General features: G+C 43.0%; 1 protein-coding gene across 1 annotated transcript in view; it reads right to left on the bottom strand.

Moving 5' to 3' along the window:
• Positions 1–279: 279 nt before the first annotated feature.
• TIMM17A (translocase of inner mitochondrial membrane 17A) overlaps positions 280–24,238 on the bottom strand; it is a 96,420-nt gene continuing 72,461 nt past the window's right edge. Inside the window, exons 4-6 of the mRNA XM_086923113.1 lie at positions 20,983–21,111; positions 20,505–20,615; positions 280–3,054 (exon numbers count right to left, since the gene is read on the bottom strand). Of these exons, the coding sequence (XP_086779239.1) occupies positions 2,978–3,054; positions 20,505–20,615; positions 20,983–21,111 (317 nt within the window). The 3' untranslated portion in view covers positions 280–2,977. The remainder of the gene's footprint in view (positions 3,055–20,504; positions 20,616–20,982; positions 21,112–24,238) is intronic.

Genomic DNA, 24,238 nt, shown 5'->3' with positions numbered 1-24,238 from the left:
TCCAACATTCTTAAAAGATGTGTGTGTGTGGTCGTGGTGGGGAGACTGGTTGAGATTGAGGTAAGGCTGTGGAGATTTTAAAGGTAGCCTTGTGTGATAGACAAGGGAATGAGAGGTTATTAAGAGTGGTGTGGACTTGCTCTTTTGAGTATGTTGAATGTGTAAGACATATGACTGAGGGGTAGTGGTCGAGCATAAGAGTCAGGTTTTATTGCTCTGAAATCTCAATGGATGATTAGTGGAGAGCGTGGTATGTTTGTGGCATGAGCAGTTAGTATCTTTTGTTTTTTTAAGTGTGAGGTAAAGTTGGTTTAAATGGTGTGTTGTGTTGGCATGAAGAGCACAGTGGATGTATATTAGTATTCTGGGATGTAGGATAGTTTCAATAGTGTGAGAATTTATTTTGAAAAAGACTGGGTGCAATATCCGATATTAGCGAAATGACGAAGTGTAGGATTTGACTGTGAAGAACTAGGAACATGTGGATGTTAAAGGTATTGGAACGGGTATTCAAAGAGTATCTGTGGAGTACGAGAGAGGATAAGTAGGGGTTAGGTGGGTTGTTCTGTTCATAGGATGAGAAGGGGGAGAGGCAGCCTTTTTGGTGGAGGAGAATGTAGAACGTGTTGTCGTTGGCTTTGGGCGTAATGAAGAGTAGGGTCGTGTATGGAGATGTTATAATGAGCTATCACAGATGCTGCAGGAGAAGTGGCACTGGGCCCAGGTGCGACAGGGACAGTTAAACTCATTTTGGCTGTTTTACCATCCCTTCCTCGTTTGTATTAGGGCCTAGTGCATTTTTGCTGTGATAGTGTAGCTTTAGGCTGTGGATCAACAGCCCCAGTAAGGAGAAAATGCAAGTATAGGAGACACCTTAGCTTGGGCCTCCGAAGGATGGTGAGGAGAGGGTAGGGCAATAAGATTTTTTTACAATTTAACTAAGGGCAGAGGGAGTAGTAGTTATGATTACTAAAGCAGGTGCATTGGCACTGTGTCCCAGGTGGGTAAGGGCGCGCAGCGTTACAATGAGAACTTTCCTACTATGCAAAAGGTGCATGGGGGCTCATTTTCCATGCTAGCATTAGGGCTGAGGTCAACCTTTATGCAAAGAGGAAGGAACATGTCAGAGCATCTTTTTTTCTGAAAGGGACAGAGAAATGGTTCTAAGATTGGAGTGATGGGCAGGTATGGAGGGTAGAAGATGAAAAAGGCAGAGGAATCATGGCCAAAGCTGTCGTAAGTGCAGAAGATGCAGTTATATTGGGGTCTGAGACTCTGGGGGCTCACAATCTCAATTACGGGAAGCAGTGATGTTTGGTCAATGTATGTTTTTATTTGATGCATTTGCTCTTTATACACGTCTCATATTTAGTATGGGCAATAAGCTACATGGGAGGTACCTTAGAAAATCTAAAAAAACTCAGTCCTGCACTTAGCCCCGTCCCTTCTGCTTCCCCAATCTTGGCCACGATGGTTTAAAAGGGGGGGGGGGGGCAGGGATTTGGAACATTTAGTTTAGGGGCCTCAGAGCAAACAAGTTTGAAGACCTCTGGCAGACTGAATAATTTGTGAAATAAATCTAAACTATAATATGGAGGAAATAAAAAAATCACAAATCAGTTTTTTTCATAATTTACTTTATGTTTAGTTTCGAATGAGCAGACATTTATGAAGGCATTATCTGCCTTGGTATTTCTTGGTGTATCTCATTTCAAACTTGCGTGTAGTACATTAAACGGAGAAAAAAATAACAAGCATGTTTCTCAATTGGAAATTCAGTCAATAAATATAGTAGCATATGCACTGCCCTCTTGTGGCTGTTTGAGAGTTAGGAGGGTTTACTGGAATTCACAAAATTTGACATCCAAGCCTGTAAGAAACTTCAAATATCAACATATCCAGACTCATACAATGGGCCAAAAGATTCCCATATGCGGGTGTTGTAGCTTTAAGTGAGATGTAGATATCCGATTCTTGCTAGATTGAGGGGTATCCAAATGCAGTAGTGAAACTACCCTGAACGAATTTAATTCTCTTGCACAATATCGTAGCTGATCTTAGAATTGGCTTCAAGATTAAAATCCTTGAAGTGGAAACTAAGAAATGAAGACACGCTGGAAGGAAAGGTAGGAAGAGCCAAAACAAAAAAACTGGGTGACCAATGACTGGACCATTATTACGGCTGCTCTGTGAACTTTTAGAACTGCTATGGGTGCTTGCGTAAACCAATGAAGGCACATGGTAAGCAGCCAAATAGGAGTTTGCTCACATGGAGAACGTTCTACAGCATGCCTAGGTATTAACCAAAATAATATGCACAGCTCTCCCATTTTCTTCAATCATGTCTAAAATGTCCATTAATTAGCAACATCAGTAACTTTTTTACACTGTGGACATTCATTCTGTAAATTATTTTAAATGGTACAATGAACGCCTTCTCTTTTGGTCCTATCTTCTGAATATTACACCATGATCAGTTCCAAAGAAAGCTTCAGTCAATCCGTTGGCCCCACGTTTTTCCAAGCAAACCAAATAACTTTGGCTTTGCTTTAAAAAGCACAAGCAATGGCACTCTGTTCCGTGCTTCTGGTGTGACATAACTACTCTGCATAGAAGAGACCTCTTGTGATAAATTATCTTATACTTTGGTCATGGTCAGGACACAAACGACATGATTTGTGGTTCATGAGAACCCCGACAGGAAACAGCATCATCAACGCATCTTTAACAGTCGACTTCGGCAAATCTAACAAATTGCAAAGAAGCGTGATGAGAACTGAATCGCCATTTCAGAAATAAATAACTCATAAGATTAGTTGCCTCAAGCAGTGCCTGAAGCTAAAAAGTGCTTCTCGAATAAGGATCCACCCGTGAGATCCTAGGTAATTAGCTTTGTTCCTGCCATCAACTGACTTGTTAAGGGGCCGGCGATCAGCTTGTCATCTTTTCTTTTTCCAGGAGTACAGTCTGGCATTCTTTACTGGTACTGCGGCCTGTAATCTCCAAATGCAGTGGGAGGCTGCAGCTGGGAAGGATCTTCTGCAAACTGTGGACCTAAATATGAATAAGGGGGAAACAAAGGAAGATTACAATACTGGCAAAAGATTGTCACAACCTACAATGACCAGGACCACATAGCTGTTATTTCCACATAACACTGGGTTCGCAGCATAGTTTTTGTACGTTTAGACTGGGCTTTAGAAACCTTTCCACTTACGGAGATATTTCAAAAGGATTGTATTCTTTTTTGATGGAGACGCGTGTAACCTCCCTGTGATTGTTTCTTTTACACTTCTGAAAGAGCAATCTTAATATGCTGACTTCCCTTAACAACAGGAAAGTACTAGTGTCTTGAAAACAAAGTGTTTGCAAATTACCAGACTCAAGTGTACAGGTCCATTATGGCCAAATGAACACTGATTTAACATCTCCTCAAAATAAGGAGAAAAGTACATTTACCGACCAGACCATTGGCTTGCTGATATTGAACAAACACTTTGCAAACATACTTTGTAGCTTTATCAGACTCAGTAATATAACAAGATGTATAGAATTAAAAAAAAGGAAATCATAACGTTGATAAAGTAAAATTGGGAGAGTTTCATTCACCTGTTTAATATTTGTATAAATATAAATTGACAGTTTTAACACTGTGCTCCCTTTTCATACCCGCCCAACCTGGCCAATTCTTAATTTCAGTAATACTTGCGTTTTAATTCTTTTCTTTTAGCTATCCTCCAGAAAAGGGAGGTGGGTGGGATCAGTGAGGAATCTGTAGACTGAAAGTATCTACCAAAAAGAAGATGTTACTTACCCTGTAATCATCTGTTCACACCTTGTAGTGCTATAAATTCACATGCTCTGCATACTCCTACAATCTTGTTGGGCTTGGACGTTGCAAGTTGTTTTTATTCAATGTAGTCATTTTGGCTCAAGTGGTAATCTGGGACTCCCACCTTAGGCAGACCCTCCAGGATTTCGCGGTTTGCCGCAAATTGGCACTTTTGTAAAAATGCCTCGATTTTTACAAAAGTGCCTGCGAAATCGGCACTTTTGTAAAAATGCCGTGATTTTTACAAAAGCCAGCGAAATCCAGACATCCAGACCCCACAGAAGACATGTAAAATGGGATAAATTAACAGTGTCCTATGAAAAACGTATAGCTTAATATCACAATCACTGCAGCTCGACACAATGCACATGTACCTTACATTTATTGGAGGGTTTAATCCTTCTTAGTCCACGAATGCTTTTCCTTTCGAAATTCTTTCATTTGGAGGGGCTCTGCTACATACCAGCGATTAATTCCCTGAGTAATGATTTCTGCATAACATTGTTCACTGATTTTAATACAATAAGATTTGCTACCTTGTTCTCTGGTACTGAACGTACGATGGCTGCATTCTCTCAGTTAAGGCACAATTCAGCCACTGACTGATGCACTGGCATGCTGACCTGCTGTGGTTTGTAAGTAGACAGTAGGGTCAAAGTCTGGATAAGAAGGGGAAACAACGAGACATCGATATCTACGTTATCAGACTGGCTGAAAGAAAATTAAACCATAGCACGTGCTCATCCAATGGCAAAAGTCTTGTCACTCTTCTCAAGACATCGGCCCTATGTGCTTTGACCGCAAGAAAGCTCATATTCGAGAACACAATGCAAGTGAATTCCCTGTAGCTCATTCATTTTCTTCTTGGTAATGGGGTTGGAGTGTGGGGTTTATCCCAGGATCCACCACACCCATCTTCACCACCCTTCTTCCCTATGGTCCTATGTATTTTCCCTCTGTCTGTAGCCTTTCCCCTGGCCCACTCTTGCTTGTTTGCAGTAGATGCATGCGGGAGAAGCAGGAGTGAGCAGAAAAGTCAGTTAGGCAAGTTGTGACCGAAAAATGAAGCAGTGAGTGGACTGGTCTTCTTTTCCACTGCCCATGGGCTTTTTGTTTTGGAATAGCAGGTGCCTGCTCCAACGCTTCACACTGCATTGTTTCTTTTTTGGTGGCGGTGGTATGGTTCTAGCAGCTTTTACACTTGAGGTAACATCACCAAGTTCACCGCATACCAAAACACCAGACCGGCGATTCTAGCACAACAGCATGGCTTATAGTAATGCAAATTAAAACATGAACGACTTTAGTCGGCACAAGTCTTACCCACTACAAGGGACAGAGAACAATGTTGTGCTTTTAGCAGCGCTTCCAAATGACCCATGATGCGGTTTACAAATTAGATTTGAAATGCGCCATTAATAGATTTTTGGCAGAAACAGTTGTTACATAACCCATTTTCTGAAAACACAAAAAGGGAAAATCAATGCTCAGATTCACTTTTGCGAAAATGTGTCAAACAGTTCAACAACCAGAGAAGCATTGAGAACAAGCATTCAGTCCCACAGCACGTTTAAGAAAATGTATGGCACTATACCAGAATCCATGATCTCCCCCCTTGCTGAAGTGCATCTTAGGAGCGTCTGAGTGTCTTTCCCGCCTGCGCACTGCATTGTACTGCCTGGCTCGGTGTCCTCTGCCCTCGAAAGGCGCTTGGAAGGAGCTGTACTGGTCTCCTTAAATCCCACGCCCATTTCCCATGTGCTCAAGAGTTGGAAGGCTCCAGTGAGCCTTGTCTCTGTATTTAACACACTGCCGTGACGTTGTCCGCTCCGATCAGTCACTGTCAGTAAACACTTCACACAGACTGAGTAACGAGTAAGCGAGTTTGCACTTCCGATGTGTGACGTGAAGGTCGTGCACATCCCGCCGAACCCGTTGAGGGCCAGGGAGACTAAGATGAGGACGGAGAGAGCTGGAAAGAGCAGACACTGTTTCATTATTAACGCAGAACCGGTGGGGGGAAAGGAGGCCCCCGTCCTTTGCAGACTGGGGGGCGTGTTTTGGACGGAGGACATTAGGGAGAGAAAGAACACAAAAACACGCCTCCCAATCCGAAAAGGACGGGGCTTAAAGGGAGGGACGCCCCTCTCCTCCAATGGCTGGCCAGCATTTACAAGGCCAGCCAATGCAGAAGAGGGGCGGGTTCAAGCCCCCTAACTAAGAAACATTAAGTCTTCGGACCAAACTGCGCAAGCGCAGCCTACGGTCCTCGACCTAAAAAGGGGGAGCACATTTGGGAAACAAAGGGTTCTGTCTGTGAAGCCTCCCTATATTGTTGAGTTCAGGGATGAGAAAGAGCTCAGGAAGGGAGAGGGGGCAGAAAGCATAAGAACAGTTTGAGGCCATGTGGTGTGGAATCCAAAAACCAGACCCAAGGCCTCCCAAGTATCCAGCTCCAAGGGCAGCCCCTACGTTGCATAAGAAATCAACCAATAAGGGGAAGGCGGGATAGAAAGATACACAGTGAGGTTAGAGAAACTTCCAGAGAAAAGGAGAAGGAAAACCAAGTAAAGCAGCAAAAGAGATCTCTGGGGACAATAATTAAAAAAAAGATAATACTAAAAGTATTAAAAATTGTAAGGTGAGCTCTCCACATAACCCCATACATAGGATGAGTATGACAAAAGAAAATCCTATGTTGGTACAATTTCTCCCTATTCCATGCAGGGGGTGATTGAAAGCAATCAGCACATCTGCTGTTATTCATAGATTTGCAATCAAAATGAAAAACACAGCCAGTCAACCCCTTAGTAGGTCTAAACTGCTAAGTGCATTTGCCAATGTTAAAAAATTAGGGAGGATTTCAAAGGACTTGGCTCTGGTTCGTTTCAGGAAGGTTGCAGTGGAAGAGCTAACCAGTGTACTGTTGGTTTCAGAGCAGACAAGGAACTTAGTGGAGTCTTCTGGATCAGCCTTGGCAGCAAATGGTATTAATTTTTGTGATGCAAGTGAGGCAATATGCGCACCCGCTGGCAAATCCGAGGAAGGCTCTAATACTGAATGAGCATGGTGGGTTAAAATGTAACCAGGGTTACATACCCCTGGGTGTAGGGCAGACAACAGATGCTAGAAGGATTTGGTGGAATTTAGCAGTTCACATGAAAGAATTATTACTAACCATTCACAATGATAGAGCCCTTGACATGAAATGCCAATATTTGTCCCATCGCCCTCACCATTCTCAGTTAGAAAAGCATAGGAGGGAAAGATGCAAGGTGGCCTGGGGTATATCCCTCAGAGAACAGAGATGCACCCCTTCAACAACACAGAGGATCACTTCACTTCTGCTTGAAGCAGTAAGGGGCATGGGGGAGGGGCTGATGAAATTGACTGGTAGGAGACCAGGCACCGCTGCCAGGTTGTGTCCTAGTTGGAACTTTCATGGGTTTAAATTCTTTTTTGAAATAGAAAAACAGAGAGGTCTTAACGAATTAACCTATACTGTTCCTCCAGGAGACCTGGTTGTTTGAGTGCCCTGCAGTGGAGTGGTTTGTTGCCATAGCTCTTAATGCCAAGACCTCGCCGGGAGGGAGAGCCGCGGGTGGACTACTTATATTTGTATCTGTCCGCTATGAGAACAAGGTAACGAAGCTCCAAACTACTAATGGGCTCTTGCTGGTCTAATTGATTTGCTCACTAATAACAAGGGGTTAAAACAAATGATAAGTCTAAATGTTTATGTTCCTCCTGTTTGCCCCTTACCCAGGTTAAGGATGTGGAAAAACTGATATATGATTATACAGATTCTTCACTGGTGGGTGAAATCGTGGGGGAGGGAGGGGATATTGAAAAATCAGCAGTCTAAGCCTGTGATGTGACTATGAAACCGGTATGGTTACCTTTTCTGAAAATCCCAAGGAAGGAGATGTGAAGGTTCCGTCTCGTTTAGTCTAACTGAACTTAAGCAATGTTAATGGTCGGTGTATTGACGATATTCCTGCTGTGAGAACCCTCAATCATGGTACTAGTAATTTGCACATTGACTACGTGCTGGTTCCAGTACAGCAGTTCTATTGGGTAAACACAATTTAGAGTCTTAGATATGGGGCCTAGTCATCATTTTGCCATTAGTTTGGAGTTCAAAGAAGATTGTTTTGCCCTGTTTAACTGCCATCTCGTCTCTTGAAGTAGTTTGCCAAAAAAGAACGTGAGTTTTAATTACCGAAGATTCATTGCAGGGTCTTTCCTCAATAGAATGAGCATCAGGACCTGGAAGCTGGTCATGTTGGATTGCCATTACAGGTTAAGAAAGCAATTTTTAGCACACTTCAAACGGGCAAAGGGGGTCCTTAGTACAAGAGGTAAAAGAAACAGCTGGCTTTATGAGTATTGTCAGGAGGGTAGAAGAGTGCAAATAGGAGTTGTCGTCACTTCAAGTCAAAACCTAGTGACGTCAGCTTAAAAACAGCAATGGAGGCTGTGAAAATCGCCTATCAAAACCTAGGGTCCCATAAAAAGATGGAGTTTTAAAGGTTAAATTGGGAGCTAGTGCTAGCTGCCATTGTTAAAGAAAATAGTAAGCACGTTTGGCGGCTTGTGATTTCTACAACTCTTTCATCACGGTCCTCACTTTAGGCATAGATGAGTGAGGAAGATTCGTTCACTTTTATACATTTGTATTCCAGGTCGGCTCTGAGGTGGAGGCACATGTGATTGCAAGTACTCAGACGGCGGTAATGGTGTCCAAAATATTCAGTTATATGAAAGCCTCCAGGGCGGTTGTCCCCGGCATAGCTTCCGTCTGTAATATTTAGGAAAGAAATGGGGATTAATGTTGAGTGGGTTCTTCCAATGGGTAACGCTAACATACATTTTCCCAGATCCCTGGAAAGGAGTCATAGTGAAGCACATTAACAAAAATGGTGAACTAGATGAGCTTGTTAACCATCATTTAATGTCCTCTATATTCTTTCTAAACTTTAAGTTCAAACTTTGTTAAAACACTTCACTGGTTGGGTGTTTGACTTATCCCTGTGGAGCAATGAGGCTTCAAGCCAAAGCAATCTATGATGTTTCACTGTCTCATGCTGAGGAGGTTTAAAGGAAATGAAAAAAAGTCAGAAGGTGGCCTTTGCTGCTGCTGCTTTGCTGACTTCCAAGCGGGTTTCAACAAGGTGGACAGAGTTGCGCTCTGGCGTAAACTTCAGCAACGGACTATATCTGGTGCACTGTTAAGCCTTCTGATGAAAATGCATAGTGACAACTGGGTCCAAATAGGTTTGGAAGCCCAAGGAAGCCTGTCAAGGAAAATTCCAGTTGAGAATGGTTTACGGCAGGTGTGTTTTAGCACCCTTGATATTTAGTCAGTATATTGAGGAGCTCTCACCAGATGTTACACGATATGCACAGTTACTCTCCTAAGATTGAGGACAGGCATACCAGCTGCCTCATGTACGCAGACGACCTGGTGGCGATGGATCTAATCCCTATAGGGCTCAAAAGAAAATTAAATGCCTTAACACGTATGGTCTTGAAAACAAATTGACGATAAAAGTTGATGAAACAAAAACCATGTTTTTCACTAGAAAGAAAATTTTGCTTGGTTCTTAGGTAATGTGGGGTTGGAGAAAGTTATATAGTATAAGAACAGGGGCACCAACCTTTTACATGATCGGAGGTGGGATAGACGTGTGGATTCCCAGACACTTGTACTATCAACCAAAGTGAATGGCCTAAAGAAGTTTTTTTTAATTTTTATAAATCTTTTTATGAAAACAACAAGCCACCCATGCTGCAGGACTCCCATCACAATACACACACATATATAAACATTCCACATATAGTAGTTGACATCTCTCGGATCACCCCACCTCCCACTCATTCAGCTATATTGTTTCATGTTCCTGTTCAGGTCTAGGCCTAAAGAAGTTTGACTGCAGATTTGGTAGTTAGACCTTTGATTCACTAGTAAAGTGATAAAAGGCAAAATAATACCCCAGGCTCTTTACGATGCAGAGGTGCTGGAAATGGATCGGAGGGTTGCTTGGGAAGGTTTAGAAGGTCATTCCTAGAAACTGCTCTTGATTTACCAAAAAATGCTATGATACAAGTTGTAAGAAGGGAGTTGCTAACAGCAGCCTGGAGTGCGCTGGCGGATGCCATTGCTTTACGTTTCTATTTCTCAATTTAAAATGGGGCCCGTGGTGATAAACCTTCAGTGTTAATTTTACCTGAGATGTTGGCAACCTTCCACACTAGGAGGAACCCTGTGATAGAGAGCAAGTAAAGAACTTCCAGGCTCGTCAACATTTCAGAGGGAAGTATAGTAGCTCAAGTTAGTCAAATAAAGAGCATCCTAAAACAATTCGTTATTGAAACCGTTTGGAGAGAGCACCTTCAGTATTTCAAAGTTGAGAGTTTATTTATCCCCTTTTTAGCTTTGCAGGAGAGGATAGATTTCTTCCCATACCTATATACAATTCCAGATAAGTCTCTACCCAATAAATTCTGTAGCTGATGGTGGGACCGGACCCAAGTTGGCGTATATTGTGGTTGAAAACCAATGTTGCTAAGTGCCATGGCCAATGCCCCTGAAAGTGGAATAGGAAATATTCTGTGATCTATTGATTGTGCAATCTTCCTCGAGGAAAAGAATATTAATCTTCGGCCTTTATTAAAAAAAGGACAGTAATAGTTGAGAGAAAGGGGTTTAAAATTGTTATATCACCTTAGATACCAGGACTTAGCCATTGTCACCGGTCAATACCTATAAAAAATTGTAACATCCCAGGCTCAGCTTTTTTAATCTTAGTGTTTTAGGAACAAAGGCTGGCATGCCCTTAAGTTGATAGTTTGGCTTCTTGAACTGAAAAGCAAATGTAGTTACATCAAGAGGATGCCTCGATGGGTTGGAAATTGGGAAAGTTGACCCAGTTAGCAAGGACTATTAAGAGAGTTCCTCATGATTGAGATAAGCAACTATGCACATTGCACTTTATTACGCTCTAGTGAGGAAAATGAGTTGTATGCTGTTAGTTATTTGTTAGCCTTTAAAAAAAAAAATGTTTAACTCATGCAGTACAAATGCCGCTGACCTTTTCAAGTGCTAATCGCATTAAGAGGATGATCAGGCAAGGCCATGTGAGAGATGGGAAATTTGATCTGTTAATAGGGTTGACTAAGAGAGCCCATGTGATTGTGAAAAGCTGCTATGCCTGCTGCAATTTATAATGTTGTTCATGAGCAAAACGAGTAGCATGCTAATTGGCACCTTTTGTCTTTTTAATATTCTCTTAATATATATGTGGGATTTTGGGTTCTTGACCAATCATTGTGTTTTAGTGTCAGACATTTTAAGTGTTTATATGATCATTCGTCGAAGTCATGTTTTGGTTAAAATGATCTAAATGTGTGCAGAGCACTACTAATCATATGACATTTTTGACTGTTTACTAATAAATTGGGTAAGGTGCAATATTTCAGTAAGAATGTATTTCTTGGAAATAAAGTATTTTAGGATTTTTTATAAAAAGCTCTTATTACAGATAAGGTTGGAAACCCTGCTTTACAATGAACATGAATTTCTACAAGAGGGGTTAATGCGTAACCCCATGTTATGAAAACTGAAATGTGTGCTGGATGATCCGTTTAACCCTTTTGCTACTGGGTGCCCCCTCAATGCCAAGCTATTCGGGTAGTGCGTGCTTAGGCCTCCTTAGCATTTTGCCCACATAAGCTACCCATTCCAAATTCGAGTCCTTTTTTTCAAACATCCTAGGGATTCTAAAGATATCCAGGGTTTGAGTATTCTCCTGGAGAGGACCAAGAAAATAGCCAAAATATATCTAACTTTTAGGACTTGAGGGAAAAATAGGAAAAGGTCCTCTGGCTAAAACGGTCAGTTTCATTGCATAAAAATGGCATCAACTAACAGTTTGATGTGCTAAAGTCACCATCTTCCCAGCTTTAACAAACATGGAGAGCTGAATCAAACCCCCTATTTTTTAACCCCATTTTGGGCATTTTTCAAAGAAGCAGTACATTTTGCATATTTGTGGTTTTAACCTACTTCCAGTTTGTGGTGCAAACCAGTGTAAAACCCAACGTGATCCAGGAAATTATATATTTCTGAAAAGTAGACAACATTCGTAATTTAGCAAGGGGTCATATGTGTAAATTCCTCATGGTCTTCCCAAAGAAACTAACTTGAAATAAATATTGAAAAAGAGTAGGGATTAAAACAGCCATTTGTGACAAGGTTTTAATCAGTAATTTATTGTCACGATGATGATTTACAAGAGCAAGGTACTATTATGTTTGCTAAATGTTTTGGGCTGTGTGGATATATAGGGTTTGTAGGTTCTCAAAGATCCCTAGGTACCCAGAGCCAACAACTGAGCTGGACCAAACAATGGTTTTTCATTGTGTACTGAGACTATATTTAATTAATATGGTGAAACACGAGGAGTGAAAAATAGGTGTCACAGTAACCTATGGATTTCCGAAATTAGACCAAGATATGCAGTTGAAGAGCAGTGGTTATTATTATTACATTTATGAATTAGTGTACCTTTACAAGCATATGAATGAGGTTTTTTTCAAAATGTATTCCTTCTTACACATTGGCTTACATTTGGAAGGCACTAATGCAGTGAAATCCAATATGTAATAATTAATATCCTGCTACTCTAGGCTTCCACATGGTTTGTGATAACAATGGTACCTCCCTTGTGCGGGTAGGCCTAGTGGCTGCAACACAAAATGCAACATGGATACATCACATTTCTCCCACTCAAAAGTGACCCTTTTTTCCCCTAAGCGGGTAGGTGTGGCATTTGGGCCCCAGCTCAGTTGCTACCTAGGGAAACCTACCACACTTGTACATTTTTGAAAACTAGACACCTAGAGGAATCTATGGTGGAACGACTTGCGTGGCCCTCAGCAGCAGCAGTTTTACCCAGAATCCCTTGAAAGCCTCAAACTTTGACTAAACCAACATTTTCCGTGCGTTTTTGTGATGGAAAGTTCGGGAATCTGCAGGGAGTCACACACTTCCTTCCACCTAGCATTCCCCTATATCGTCTGATAAAAAAGTACCTAGCTTGTGTGGGTAGGCTAGTGCCTGCAACAGGAAAGGCCCCAAAATAGAATGTAGAGAAATCAAAAAGCCCATCACAAAAATGACCTGATTGACAATTGGGGTAGCATAATTTTTTGGGGCTGCTTTTGGATGGCCACCTAAGGAAACCTGCCAACTCAAACAGTTCTGAAGGCAAGACAATCTGCGGAGCCCAGGTTGGTATGCCTTTTGTGCATCTAACAACGCTTTCTTACTCACAATGCCCTAAAATCCTCAAACTTTACCTAAAATTGCACATTTGTATTGCATTTCTGCAACGTAAACTTTTGGAATCAGCAAGAATCCACCAAATTCATACCAGCCAGCATTCTCCCACTGGTCATAACAGAAATACTTTGTTCCTGGGGAAGGGGGGGTGTCTTGGAGAATCTGACCATTGCAAGAGGGCTTCCTGCTGGATCCAAAAATAGTTCCTGTGGTCTAGTGGGAGTATCCTTGCTTGGGGATCGCCATCCTACGGTGATGTTCAATAGGCATCCACCGGGGAATGGTACCATAGAAAAAGGGTGAATCTTTGCGGAGATATGCTCTCAGCATTGATGCAAGTGAAAACAAACAGTCCAATCAGCTAATTTTACTTTCACTTTCTGTATAATGACGGTGGTGGCCAATGGGCGCCAACCATCATTTCACAGAAAAGAAAAAAAGTCTTTGTTGCCGGAACAGTTGTGGACACTGAACCAGTTAATGATCTTTTAGTTTGCTTAGGTTCCAGAGGATAATGAGGTTTAATAATTAATTTCTAGATTATTTACAAAAAGATTCTCCTCAAGAAGAGCATACATCTGAAAACACATTGAGGTTGATGAAAGAGGGTGCCAAAAATGCCTCTATACATTTATAAAAAAATATATATATATTACAATAATACAGAATATTAAAAATGTTGTTTCATCTCCCTCTTGTGTGTGCACTACAACTAAGGAAAGACACCTTGGATTATTGAGTGGACTAACATTTAGTGTGTTGCCATGACCAGAGCTCTGTATGCATGGGATAAGAGGCAGCTAAAGGCCCTAGGAACCTGGGTAATAAAAACAAGCATTAGAAATGCAATCGGGCTCGGATTTATTTGAGTTTGAGCTAATGGCATTGTAAATGCCAATGTCTTTTTGCCATGTGTTATGGAGTGTGTGCATGTGGTGTGTAGTGGAATTATGTGGGTTAGATTGTAATTTTACCAATGGTTGCATGCTGTGCTTTAGATGAATATGTTTAAAAGTAAAGTGTATCATACAGCGATTGCTACAATAGTTAATTGTGGATGCGTTAACAATTGATGCGTGGACTGATGGCTGTTGGTGTGTGTGTTTGGTGGAAGAGTGCACTGGCGCCTTGAGGTGTGTGTGCCTGGTGGAAGGGTGCACTGACGGCTGGTGGGTGTGTGTTTGGTAAAAGCGTGCAGAGATGGCTGATGGTGTGTGTTTGGTGAAAGCGTGCACCGACGGTTGCTGCTGAGTGCGCCTTGTAAAAGCATGCACTGACGGCTGCCTGGTGTTGTACGCCTGATGGTGTTTGTGTTTGGTGAAAAAGTGCATTGATGCCTGGTGGTGTTTGGCCCTGGTGAAAGCATGTACTGACGGCTGGTGTTGTTGTGTGTGTGGTTGTGTTTGTAGTGGTGAGTCTGTGGGGGTGAGTCTGTGGGGGTGAGTGGTGATGAGTGTGGTGTGTATGAGTGGTGATGAGTGTGGTGAGTATGTGTGGTATGTGTGTGTCGTGTATGTGTGTGTGGTGTGTATATGGTGTGTGTGTGGTGTGTGTGTGTGTGGTATGTGTGTGTGTGGTGTATGTGTGTGTATGGTGTGTGTGTCTTCTTGTGTGTGGTGGTATGTATGTGTGTGGTGGACTTACTTTGAGTGTTTGTTTCCTGCACACTCACACACTGCCCCTACACATTCACACACTGCTGACACTGCACACTCACACTGTTCACCCTGCATAGTCACACAATGTTCATCCTGCAGACTCATCTTGCACACTCACACAATGTGCACCCTGCACACTTACACACTGTTCACACTACTCACACTCTGCAATAAGTGTCACTCTGCTGTCACTCTGCAATCAGTGTCACTCTGCTGTCACTCTGCAATCAGTGTCACTCTAGTGTCACTCTGCAATCAGTGTCACTCTAGTGTCACTCTGCAATAAGTGTCACTCTAGTGTCACTCTGCAATAAGTGTCACTCTAGTGTCACTCTGCAATCAGTGTCACTCTAGTGTCACTCTGCAATCAGTGTCACTCTAGTGTCACTCTGCAATCAGTGTCACTCTAGTGTCACTCTGCAATCAGTGTCACTCTGCAATCAGTGTCACTCTAGTGTCACTCTGCAATCAGTGTCACTCTGCAATCAGTGTCACTCTGCAATCAGTGTCACTCTAGTGTCACTCTGCAATCAGTGTCACTCTAGTGTCACTCTGCAATCAGTGTCACTCTAGTGTCACTCTGCAATCAGTGTCACTCTAGTGTCACTCTGCAATCAGTGTCACTCTGCAATAAGTGTCACTCTAGTGTCACTCTGCAATCAGTGTCACTCTGCAATCAGTGTCACTCTAGTGTCACTCTGCAATCAGTGTCACTCTGCAATCAGTGTCACTCTGCAATCAGTGTCACTCTGCTGTCACTCTGCAATCAGTGTCACTCTGCAATCAGTGTCACTCTGCAATCAGTGTCACTCTGCAATCACTGTCACTCTGCAATCACTGTCACTCTGCACTCACTCTGCACTCACTGTCACTCTGCACTCACCGTCACTCTGCACTCACTGTCACTCTGCAATCACTGTCACTCTGCAATCACTGTCACTCTGCAATCACTGTCACTCTGCACTCACCGTCACTCTGCACTCACCGTCACTCTGCAATCACCGTCACTCTGCACTCACCGTCACTCTGCACTCACTGTCACTCTGCACTCACTGTCACTCTGCACTCACTGTCACTCTGCTGTCACTCTGCAATCAGTGTCACTCTGCACTCACTGTCACTCTGCTGTCACTCTGCAATCAGTGTCACTCTGCACTCACTGTCACTCTGCTGTCACTCTGCACTCACTGTCACTCTGCACTCACTGTCACTCTGCACTCACTGTCACTCTGCACTCACTGTCACTCTGCCCTCACTGTCACTCAGCCCTCACTGTCACTCAGCCCTCACTGTCACTCAGCCCTCACTGTCACTCAGCCCTCACTGTCACTCGTCACTCAGCCCTCACTGTCACTCAGCCCTCACTGTCACTCAGCCCTCACTGTCACTCAGCCCTCACTGTCACTCTGCACTCAGTCTGCAGTCACTGTCACTCTGCACTCAGTTTGCAGTCACTGTCACTCTGCTCTCACTGTCAATTGCTGTCACTCTGCACTCACTGTCACTTGCTGTCACTCTGCATTCACTGTCACTTGCTGTCACTCTGCATTCACTGTCACTTGCTGTCACTTTGCATTCATTGTCACTTGCTGTCACTCTGCACTCACTGTCAAAAGCCCTCCTATCCCAAATAAAGATCAAAAACTGATTTTAACAGTGGGTCAAATATGTGCAGCAGTGGCGTTCAGCATTTGTCCATAAGCCGGATTCATGGAAGTTTGTTAGTTTAACTGCTAACCAGGTAAAAGAGTTCGATTCTGATCAATTGCATATAAAATCATTTTACCTTTGTTGCCTTAAAATCTGGCGCGGTTTTGCCTCTTGGGCCTACTTTGGACACCCATGTTTAGAACGTGCTGCACAACTCGCACTCGTCGTGCACGGCTCGAAATTAAAATTAGGAACATAGAATAATAAGCCCAGAAGCCATGCCCACTACTCTAGTTAAATCAACTTCTCGGTTTGGCACACATGGCCATCTTTGCCTCCTTGCAAGGCATAAACTTAAGAATGTAAATGCTGCGTTTATGTAAATTTGTTTTTTTCTTCAACATTACTAATCCTTTCCCAGCCTTCACAAATAAATACGTCTAAAATGCTGTGGAATTATGTTGGTTTTAAGTACATTGTATGAGAGCAGGAGTTGTTCGTGTAGGTATTATAAATACAGAGCTGGGTGCCTGCCAGAACGTGTTGAAAAAGAACAGCTGAATTTAACCCTCAAACTGCCTGGATTGCGCCCAGAATAAGACAGTTCTGTATTTCAAAGGCAGCTGAAAGTTATTAATGCTCCTCCCTTCCAATAACACCATGGTGTGGATGGCTTCCAACTTGGGTATGGGGGGGGTAGGGGCGGGGCACTTGGTATTTTCTCTTTGATGGTACGCAGAAACTGGTGGTTCTGTCTTTCGAGAGTGACCTGAGGCGCCCTTTTCAAAGTGAAGCTGGACTGCGCGTGCAGTAAATGGGGAATGTATACAGAATACCGGCCTGCTTCAAGGCGCTACAATAAAATGCCGCTGCCTGGAGGGAGGGTGGGGAGTCTCGCGGCGGCGGTTGCTCTCATCTGCGGGTGTGACAGCGGGTGGACAGGGGGCGGGTGGTCGGTGGAGGGCAGCGACCAACTTTTGGCGGGAGAGGCTCAAGCGAGGGCGCTATACTCACCCTCAGGGGGGGGAGGTCTAGGGCCCCTCGGCAGCCTTATCCTATAGACATATGTACTGGGCCCTGGAAGCTCCTATATGAGGATGGCGAGGGGCTTCGAGGCGCTTAAACTTAGTCACTCGCGCATCCCACCATCAACGGGGCTCCTACTTCGTGGCGTCAAGGACGCATGGCGAGCCTCTGGTAGCCTCGGCCACACGTTGTGATCTTGGGCAAACCCCCGTCCGTTTATTTCAATTTGTAAAGGTGCGGAGAGAGCTTTAAAACCCCCCAGGATGCAAACTCGGGCCACAACTTGACAAAATGTCGTCGCTTTCACATTGTCACGCAGCCGTGCTTTGTGTTCGCCGGTGCCCTTTGAGTTTAAACGCACCCAGCCCAAATTAGGCGCTTTGTGTTTGTTTTTGGCTTCATACACGACGAGAAAACTTTAATTGTGCCCGAAGGCTGAGGTGCAGCTGCTCTGTTTCACACCAGTCAGTCAAAACTCTCACCCATTGGAAAAGAGGTAGGTGCTTGTGGCCTCAGTGCGCCTCAGACCACACAGTGGAGCCGCTGTACTCCGTGCCTTCAGCCGCTGCCACCTCTCATTGAGTACGTGACCTTTGCCCTCCTCGAATCTACACGACCCGCAGTCACTACATTCCTGGCAGACATTCAGTCAAAGATTTGTAGTGGCACCACTCACCGGTGAGGATTTCTACGCGCTGACACAGTGTAGATGGAAATTGGTGAACGTGCACCACGCGTCATCAGCTACTCACAGTTTCACTAATATCTGCCAGTAGGGAGCGCAGCTGCGCTGTTCACCAGCGGCGTGGTCAGCTCCAGTCACAAGCGACAGAACGAATGAACAAACCATGCCAACTAACCACCAGGTGATTGTACGCCACGGAGCACACGAGGGGGCAGCTGCGCTGGTCGCCACAGCTGTAGCAAAGTTTCACTATTGCACAGTTCACGAGGGCGCAGTCTCACTAGTACCCAGCTCACGAGGAGGCAGCTGCGCTGTTCTGTCGCCATCAACTGCACCAAAGTAACGTCTGTATTTCGATAGCGCCCAGAAGCAGGAGGGCTGTCGTTCGATACTGGTGCTTCTCGTTTGCATGGCAAGTGGTAGGCAGGGTGGGCCGAGCTTCGCCGATACCGATGAGGGAGGGGGGCGTGGGCCCCCGTGTCTTGCTGTCTCAGCGCCGGATGAGTGAGGCTAATGAAGCCCTTTCCCGGCCTGGCATGCAGCAGCAGCAGCGCGCGGAGCGCTGCTGAATGGTGAACGCGCCCGGCCATCTGGATTCACTTACGGAGGCACCCTGACAGCTCCTAATTATAATTAATGTACTTCTTTGCGCGAGCACGCACGAAAAATGCCCAAAATGGCGTCCGAAAACTACATTTACCCTATCACTTCAAGCCTATTAAAACGACAACACAAGGAAGACGAATCACTGGCCAGATGACAGAACACTCTAAGGAATGTGTGGAATTTCTCTCGCCAAAGCCCTAGGAGATACTTTTTTTTCTCTTCTTTAACATTAGGATCTCGAAACTCCTCCCACTTACGTGGGCGGAGGCCTCGCCCTAAAAACTGCTCAACATAATACAGTGATTCCTTGTGAAATATTAATTTGAAAAATAATCTTACTAACTCTAGGACATGGAACAATAATTCTGTATTCTTATGTTCAACACATCCACATACAGCTTACATGCCACAACCACTCAGGTTGAGGATTCAATAAAAACACATGCCGCCAAAATCAGACCCATAAGGGCCTAGTTAAATGGAAGCAAATCTTCTGCAAAAGATACCATCAGCTTAGAATTTCAGTCAAACTAAATTTCACCTCTGCAAACAGCAGGATTACTTTAAAACATGGATGCATATTTCTATATACAAAGACAAGGTAGCAAACTCTGGAATAACATATTCAGCAATTTGTCCAGTCTGCTAACACCGTCAGATGCGAAGCACGGAGAGAAGGTGTCAGAAACTCCAGCTGGAGCTTTTGGAGCACAGACATTGCTTCCAAAGAGGGCCAAGGCAATGCCAGAGTGGGGAGGCAGGGGGTACACAGCTCACTCCATGACATTTCTCTTGCGGGAGAGTGCTTGCTACAGAAAGGTCATACTCCTAGAGGTATTTTTGTGATGCTTCTTATGACGGGCTGAGATAGTCTACTGTGGTTTTGAGATACATCTGCCCTCTCCTGCTCTTGAGGAGACTTAAATATAGTAGAACATTAAGGATCCTTCACAATTGCTTTCTCCAAAAAGCAAGAGCATTGAGTTCATTCAAAGCCATAGTGTGCCCAAGCACACACTTTGCACGCGTCCTGACTTAACCAGTCATGAATGGATCAGAGATGAACTTTTGTTTTTCTTCTTGAGGAACACAGTTTGAAATCAAAAAAATGGGAAAAAAAGATACACAAATACATTTTAAGAACCCAAATAAAGGCGCTCTTAACCAGTGTCTGTACTGTGCTGGAAAGAAGATCATTGGTTTGTGCTTGCTATGGCACTGTGTCATACCCAACAGATTTCTGAGACCAAGTCTGAAGCCTCTGGGTGCCACTTGTTGCTATTGGAGAGTTACTGCTGGTTAACCTTCACTTACTTCATCTTCAATTAACATCACAAATACTATTAGGTTAAGTGTTTTTTTCAAAACATTACAGCATTAGGAAACAGGAATATTTAAACACATTATTAATGTGATCTGATTCTCACTCAGACTACTGATACCAAGGAAAGGCCGGAATTTAAATTATTAAAATTCCAATTAATATTGCCAAACCACCTACTGGCAAATAAATGGTTTATCTTTAAATAATCGAAGAGTCACTATATTTATTTTCAAAGCAGTATAGACCTACAGTTTCTGTGTAAGAATGAGGCTAGAGGCAAGTTACCAGTTTGCCAAAGACAACTTTCAGTTTTGCAGAGGACGTCCAATAATTCGAACATTGACACTGATATACAGTAGAGATCACTAAGTCCTTACCGTTTGGAAACTGCGTGGAGGCAAACCGTGTTAACAGAATTCCAGCTCCTTCAATCAATGCTAAAAGAACACCACCCACAGCAGCAGAGCCAGCCATTGCAAGTGGTCCATCTAAGAAAAATGGTTAGCAGAAATAAATATTTACATTACCATATTAAGCAATTGTGTCCTGAAATCTAAAGAATGCAAGCCAGCAGATGTTATTTTCTAAACACTGTTTTTCCTCTTGAGAGTAGGAGTCAGCTAAATTGGCACTCGTGATATGGACACTGGCATAAATAACTTCAGAATCTAGCTATTTGATTGCAAGTACGTTTTCAAGACACCTGGTAAATAGTTGCAGCACACAAACTATACACATCATACACAACAGCTTAGGATAACAACGGCCAGTGAGTTATTGGCCAATGTGTATGGACATCTAAATGCAGTCATGCAATTGAGTTTCACATCATTAGCAGAAAAACTGTTGTCTTACTTCTTGTAGCTAATATAGCTCCTGTTAAAGCCCCACTTGTGATGGAGTTCCAGGGGTCTTCTTTGCCCCTTAATTTCACCATACTGCAGTCAATCATGGAGAACAAACCACCCCAGATGGCAAAACTACCTAGGCAATGAAAAATACACACAAAAAACCTTTTAGGCACAAAACAACTAAAATCACAAAAACTCTGGTATGTTGCAAACATTTTGAAACACTCAATACAGCTTGATAAATATGGAGTAAAAGCAGAGTTAATAAAGGCATTAATGTATCATTATCCTTATGGTGTGCATCTCAGGTGATTTGCTCAGCCTTTACATATGCGGGGAGAAGTGTGGAGGGGGTTCTTGGGTCTCAAAAAAAAAGGTTGCTCATTTGTACTCCTGATTCAGCATCTTACGAATCTTCTATGAAGTAATAAATGTTAGAGTAATTCCCCACAGCTTGTGGGGACCCTAGAACATTTTATAACCAAACATAACTCATAAAGGGTGACGTTTTAAGCATCTCTAATAAAGAGCAGCACTTTACAAACCCTGTCAAAGGAAAGTCTACGCTAATTTTAAGTTTTTTCTGCACTGCAAAAACTATAACTCAAATTGGTACCTTCATGTCTGATAAATTAGGAAAAATGCAGCCAAATGGACTTTAATATTAATAGCACAAAACAGCATCCTATTCGCCTAATGAAAAAAGGGTCTACCATATCCCATGATGCCTAGAACTGGTAGCAGACTCTCCAGGATTTTGTGATTTACTGATTCGCACCAAAAAAAATAAAAAAATTGTTAAGCTGGCAGGTTTGCAAAAAACAACAGCTTTTTACAAAGTGCCAGTGGAAAGCAGAGAATTCGGCCCCTCCCCTTTTTCTGGTCCAGCGTTACCCACAGGCAAATAAAGAGAGTCAGCAGGCAGGTGTGTATTTACTCACCAGTCTGCTGCTGTCTGTGTTGTTTCCCCCTGGAGACAGTCTGCTGCTATTTGGCAGCTTTACAGGTTCCGGCAGAGAAGACAGTTTCCATCCACCATGTCCTCACTGTGCGGGCTGCTCAGATTGCACCTTTTTAAGTGCAACAAAGAATATTGTAATGACCAGCATTGCGTTTAACCGCTTGGACAATGTGTTGTACTGTCATCCCAGTGTAGTTTTGGCTGGGGCTGTTAAATCTATTTCCAGGTTACAGCCAGTCACACTATCGCTTTCTGCAATTGGTGAGGTGCAGGCTACACACAATGCCTGCTGGATATACAGGCGTATGGAGCCAGAGCTGGCCACAAAAAGAGTGGCACACCTGCACTTATGCACCTGTACAGTTATTTGTTCATGAAAATAGGTGTTGTTTTTACCGTTTCTTGAAACGAAATCAAGGCGCCCATGTGGGCGACACATCAGTTTAAACAGGATGTGTTCAGTGGCTACAGTTTCAAGCATTTGGATATGTAAATTTCAAAAGTAGTGAGGCCCTGCAGGCAAATGCCTCGCAGTATTACAAAAGAATAAGGGTTATTTTGATGCGTAGATGTCTTTTTTAATTTAAAAAGAAAAGTCCTGCTCCCTGTGTGGCAATAGCCCTATTGTAATAAATAAAAATGGTAACATTAACTTGGTTCTAAATAGCGATTAGTGGTATGATCTTGCAACTTCAAAGCACCAGACATGGTCAGACTGGGATAAAAAAATTGTCCCGGGCACTAAAAATAAATGTGGAGCCCATTAGCAAAGCAGGTCAGTTTTGACATTGTAAGGAGACACTATATGGGTACCTTGTAAGGTGAAGAAAATTGCATGCATTGTTTTTGGTAACATTACGGAAATCAAAAGTGAAAACCAATACATTTGGCCAAATAACAGGCCGACAAATTGCCAAAAATCCAGCCCACACACAGATCTGTCAGAACAGCTACTCAGGGGCTGCCCAATTGCCCTATAAGCCAGCCGACCATGGGTACCATCGGATGCTAACAGGTATTGCCAGAGCCAGTGTAATTATCCAAAATTTTACCCAAGCATTTGCAAGTCTGGATACACTTTCTAAAATGGTGGATAAGATGCAGTTTTGAAAAAAGAAAAGAAATGATTGGATGTTTGAGAACATTCTAGACTGAAAAGTAGGTTGCATGTTTCTGATTTTTAAAAGCATGTTTCCTATTGGTTAACAAAAACTGTTTGAAACGAACATTACATAGGATAAGGTGATATTTTGAAAGGTCAAGCACACTTGCTGTTTGGATTAGCAGCATTGTATGCTGAGCTTGTGACCTGTGTGCTCAGTTGAGTGTTCCATGGACTGTTACTATGGTAACAGGCAGTAAGCAGATTAGGGGTAGGGTTCAAACTTATGTCAATCGGAAATGATTGAAATGTGTAACCAATAGAAATGTGTGTTCGCTTTTGAAATAATGTGGGAAGCAATGTGATTTGATATTTACATGTATATGTCGGCAGAATGAGAGGGAAAGTTTGCCATGTTTTGGTTTTGAGCAGTGCAGTACAGAGATTCTGAATACTGAATAAGAAAATCTGGTGTGTGGCAGACATACTTCTTAATCTACAAATCAATTTGAAAGGTGAGTTATTACTTTGTGAGGGGTTGTATGTGTTGCCTTTGTTTTTAATAAGAGTAATGTGTTTCTCCTGTTAAAGTGCAGGGAGTAGTCTTGCTTGTCTAGAATCACATTGTGAGGCTGTCTGCTTTTGGGCAACCATTGTCAGAGAAGCATTTGGTTAGTTCATGTCTTTGCAGGCACATAACTACTTAAAAACCTATCCTTTCATCAAGTTTTGGTAGAATTAGAAACCAGTCATTGCTTATGTATTTGCAAAATGAGTCAGGCTTCCGCACTAAAGTGCAGTACTAAAATATGTGGAATGTGTGTAGTCACCTTACCCCTTCCAGAGTAGTAAATGTGTTTTGGTAAAGTCCAAGGGATAGTGTTGCTTGTCTAGAATCACACTGCGAGTCTGTGTGCATTCGGGCAACCATTGTGAGAGAAGCATTTGGTAACTTCACCCAGTGTCTCTCCTTTTACTACTCTAATCATTCAGTCAGTATCCAAGCACTCATGCAGCGATTCAGAGCATTAGCACATGGACTGCTACAAACTCGTATGCAATTCCCCAGTCATTATCCATACACCCTGTTTCTGCTCTTGCACTCCTTTAGATACCCTTTAAGCACCATGTACTAATCCACTTACTGAAGTAAAACTCAAAAAATTATAAATGCACCCATTGTCTCTCCTTGGACTA

The sequence above is a fragment of the Lissotriton vulgaris genome, chromosome 5, assembly GCF_964263255.1.
Source record: "Lissotriton vulgaris chromosome 5, aLisVul1.2, whole genome shotgun sequence".
NCBI lineage: Eukaryota > Metazoa > Chordata > Amphibia > Caudata > Salamandridae > Lissotriton > Lissotriton vulgaris.
The sequence above is the reverse complement of the archived record's forward strand: the minus strand, read 5'-3'. Positions and strand labels throughout refer to the sequence as shown.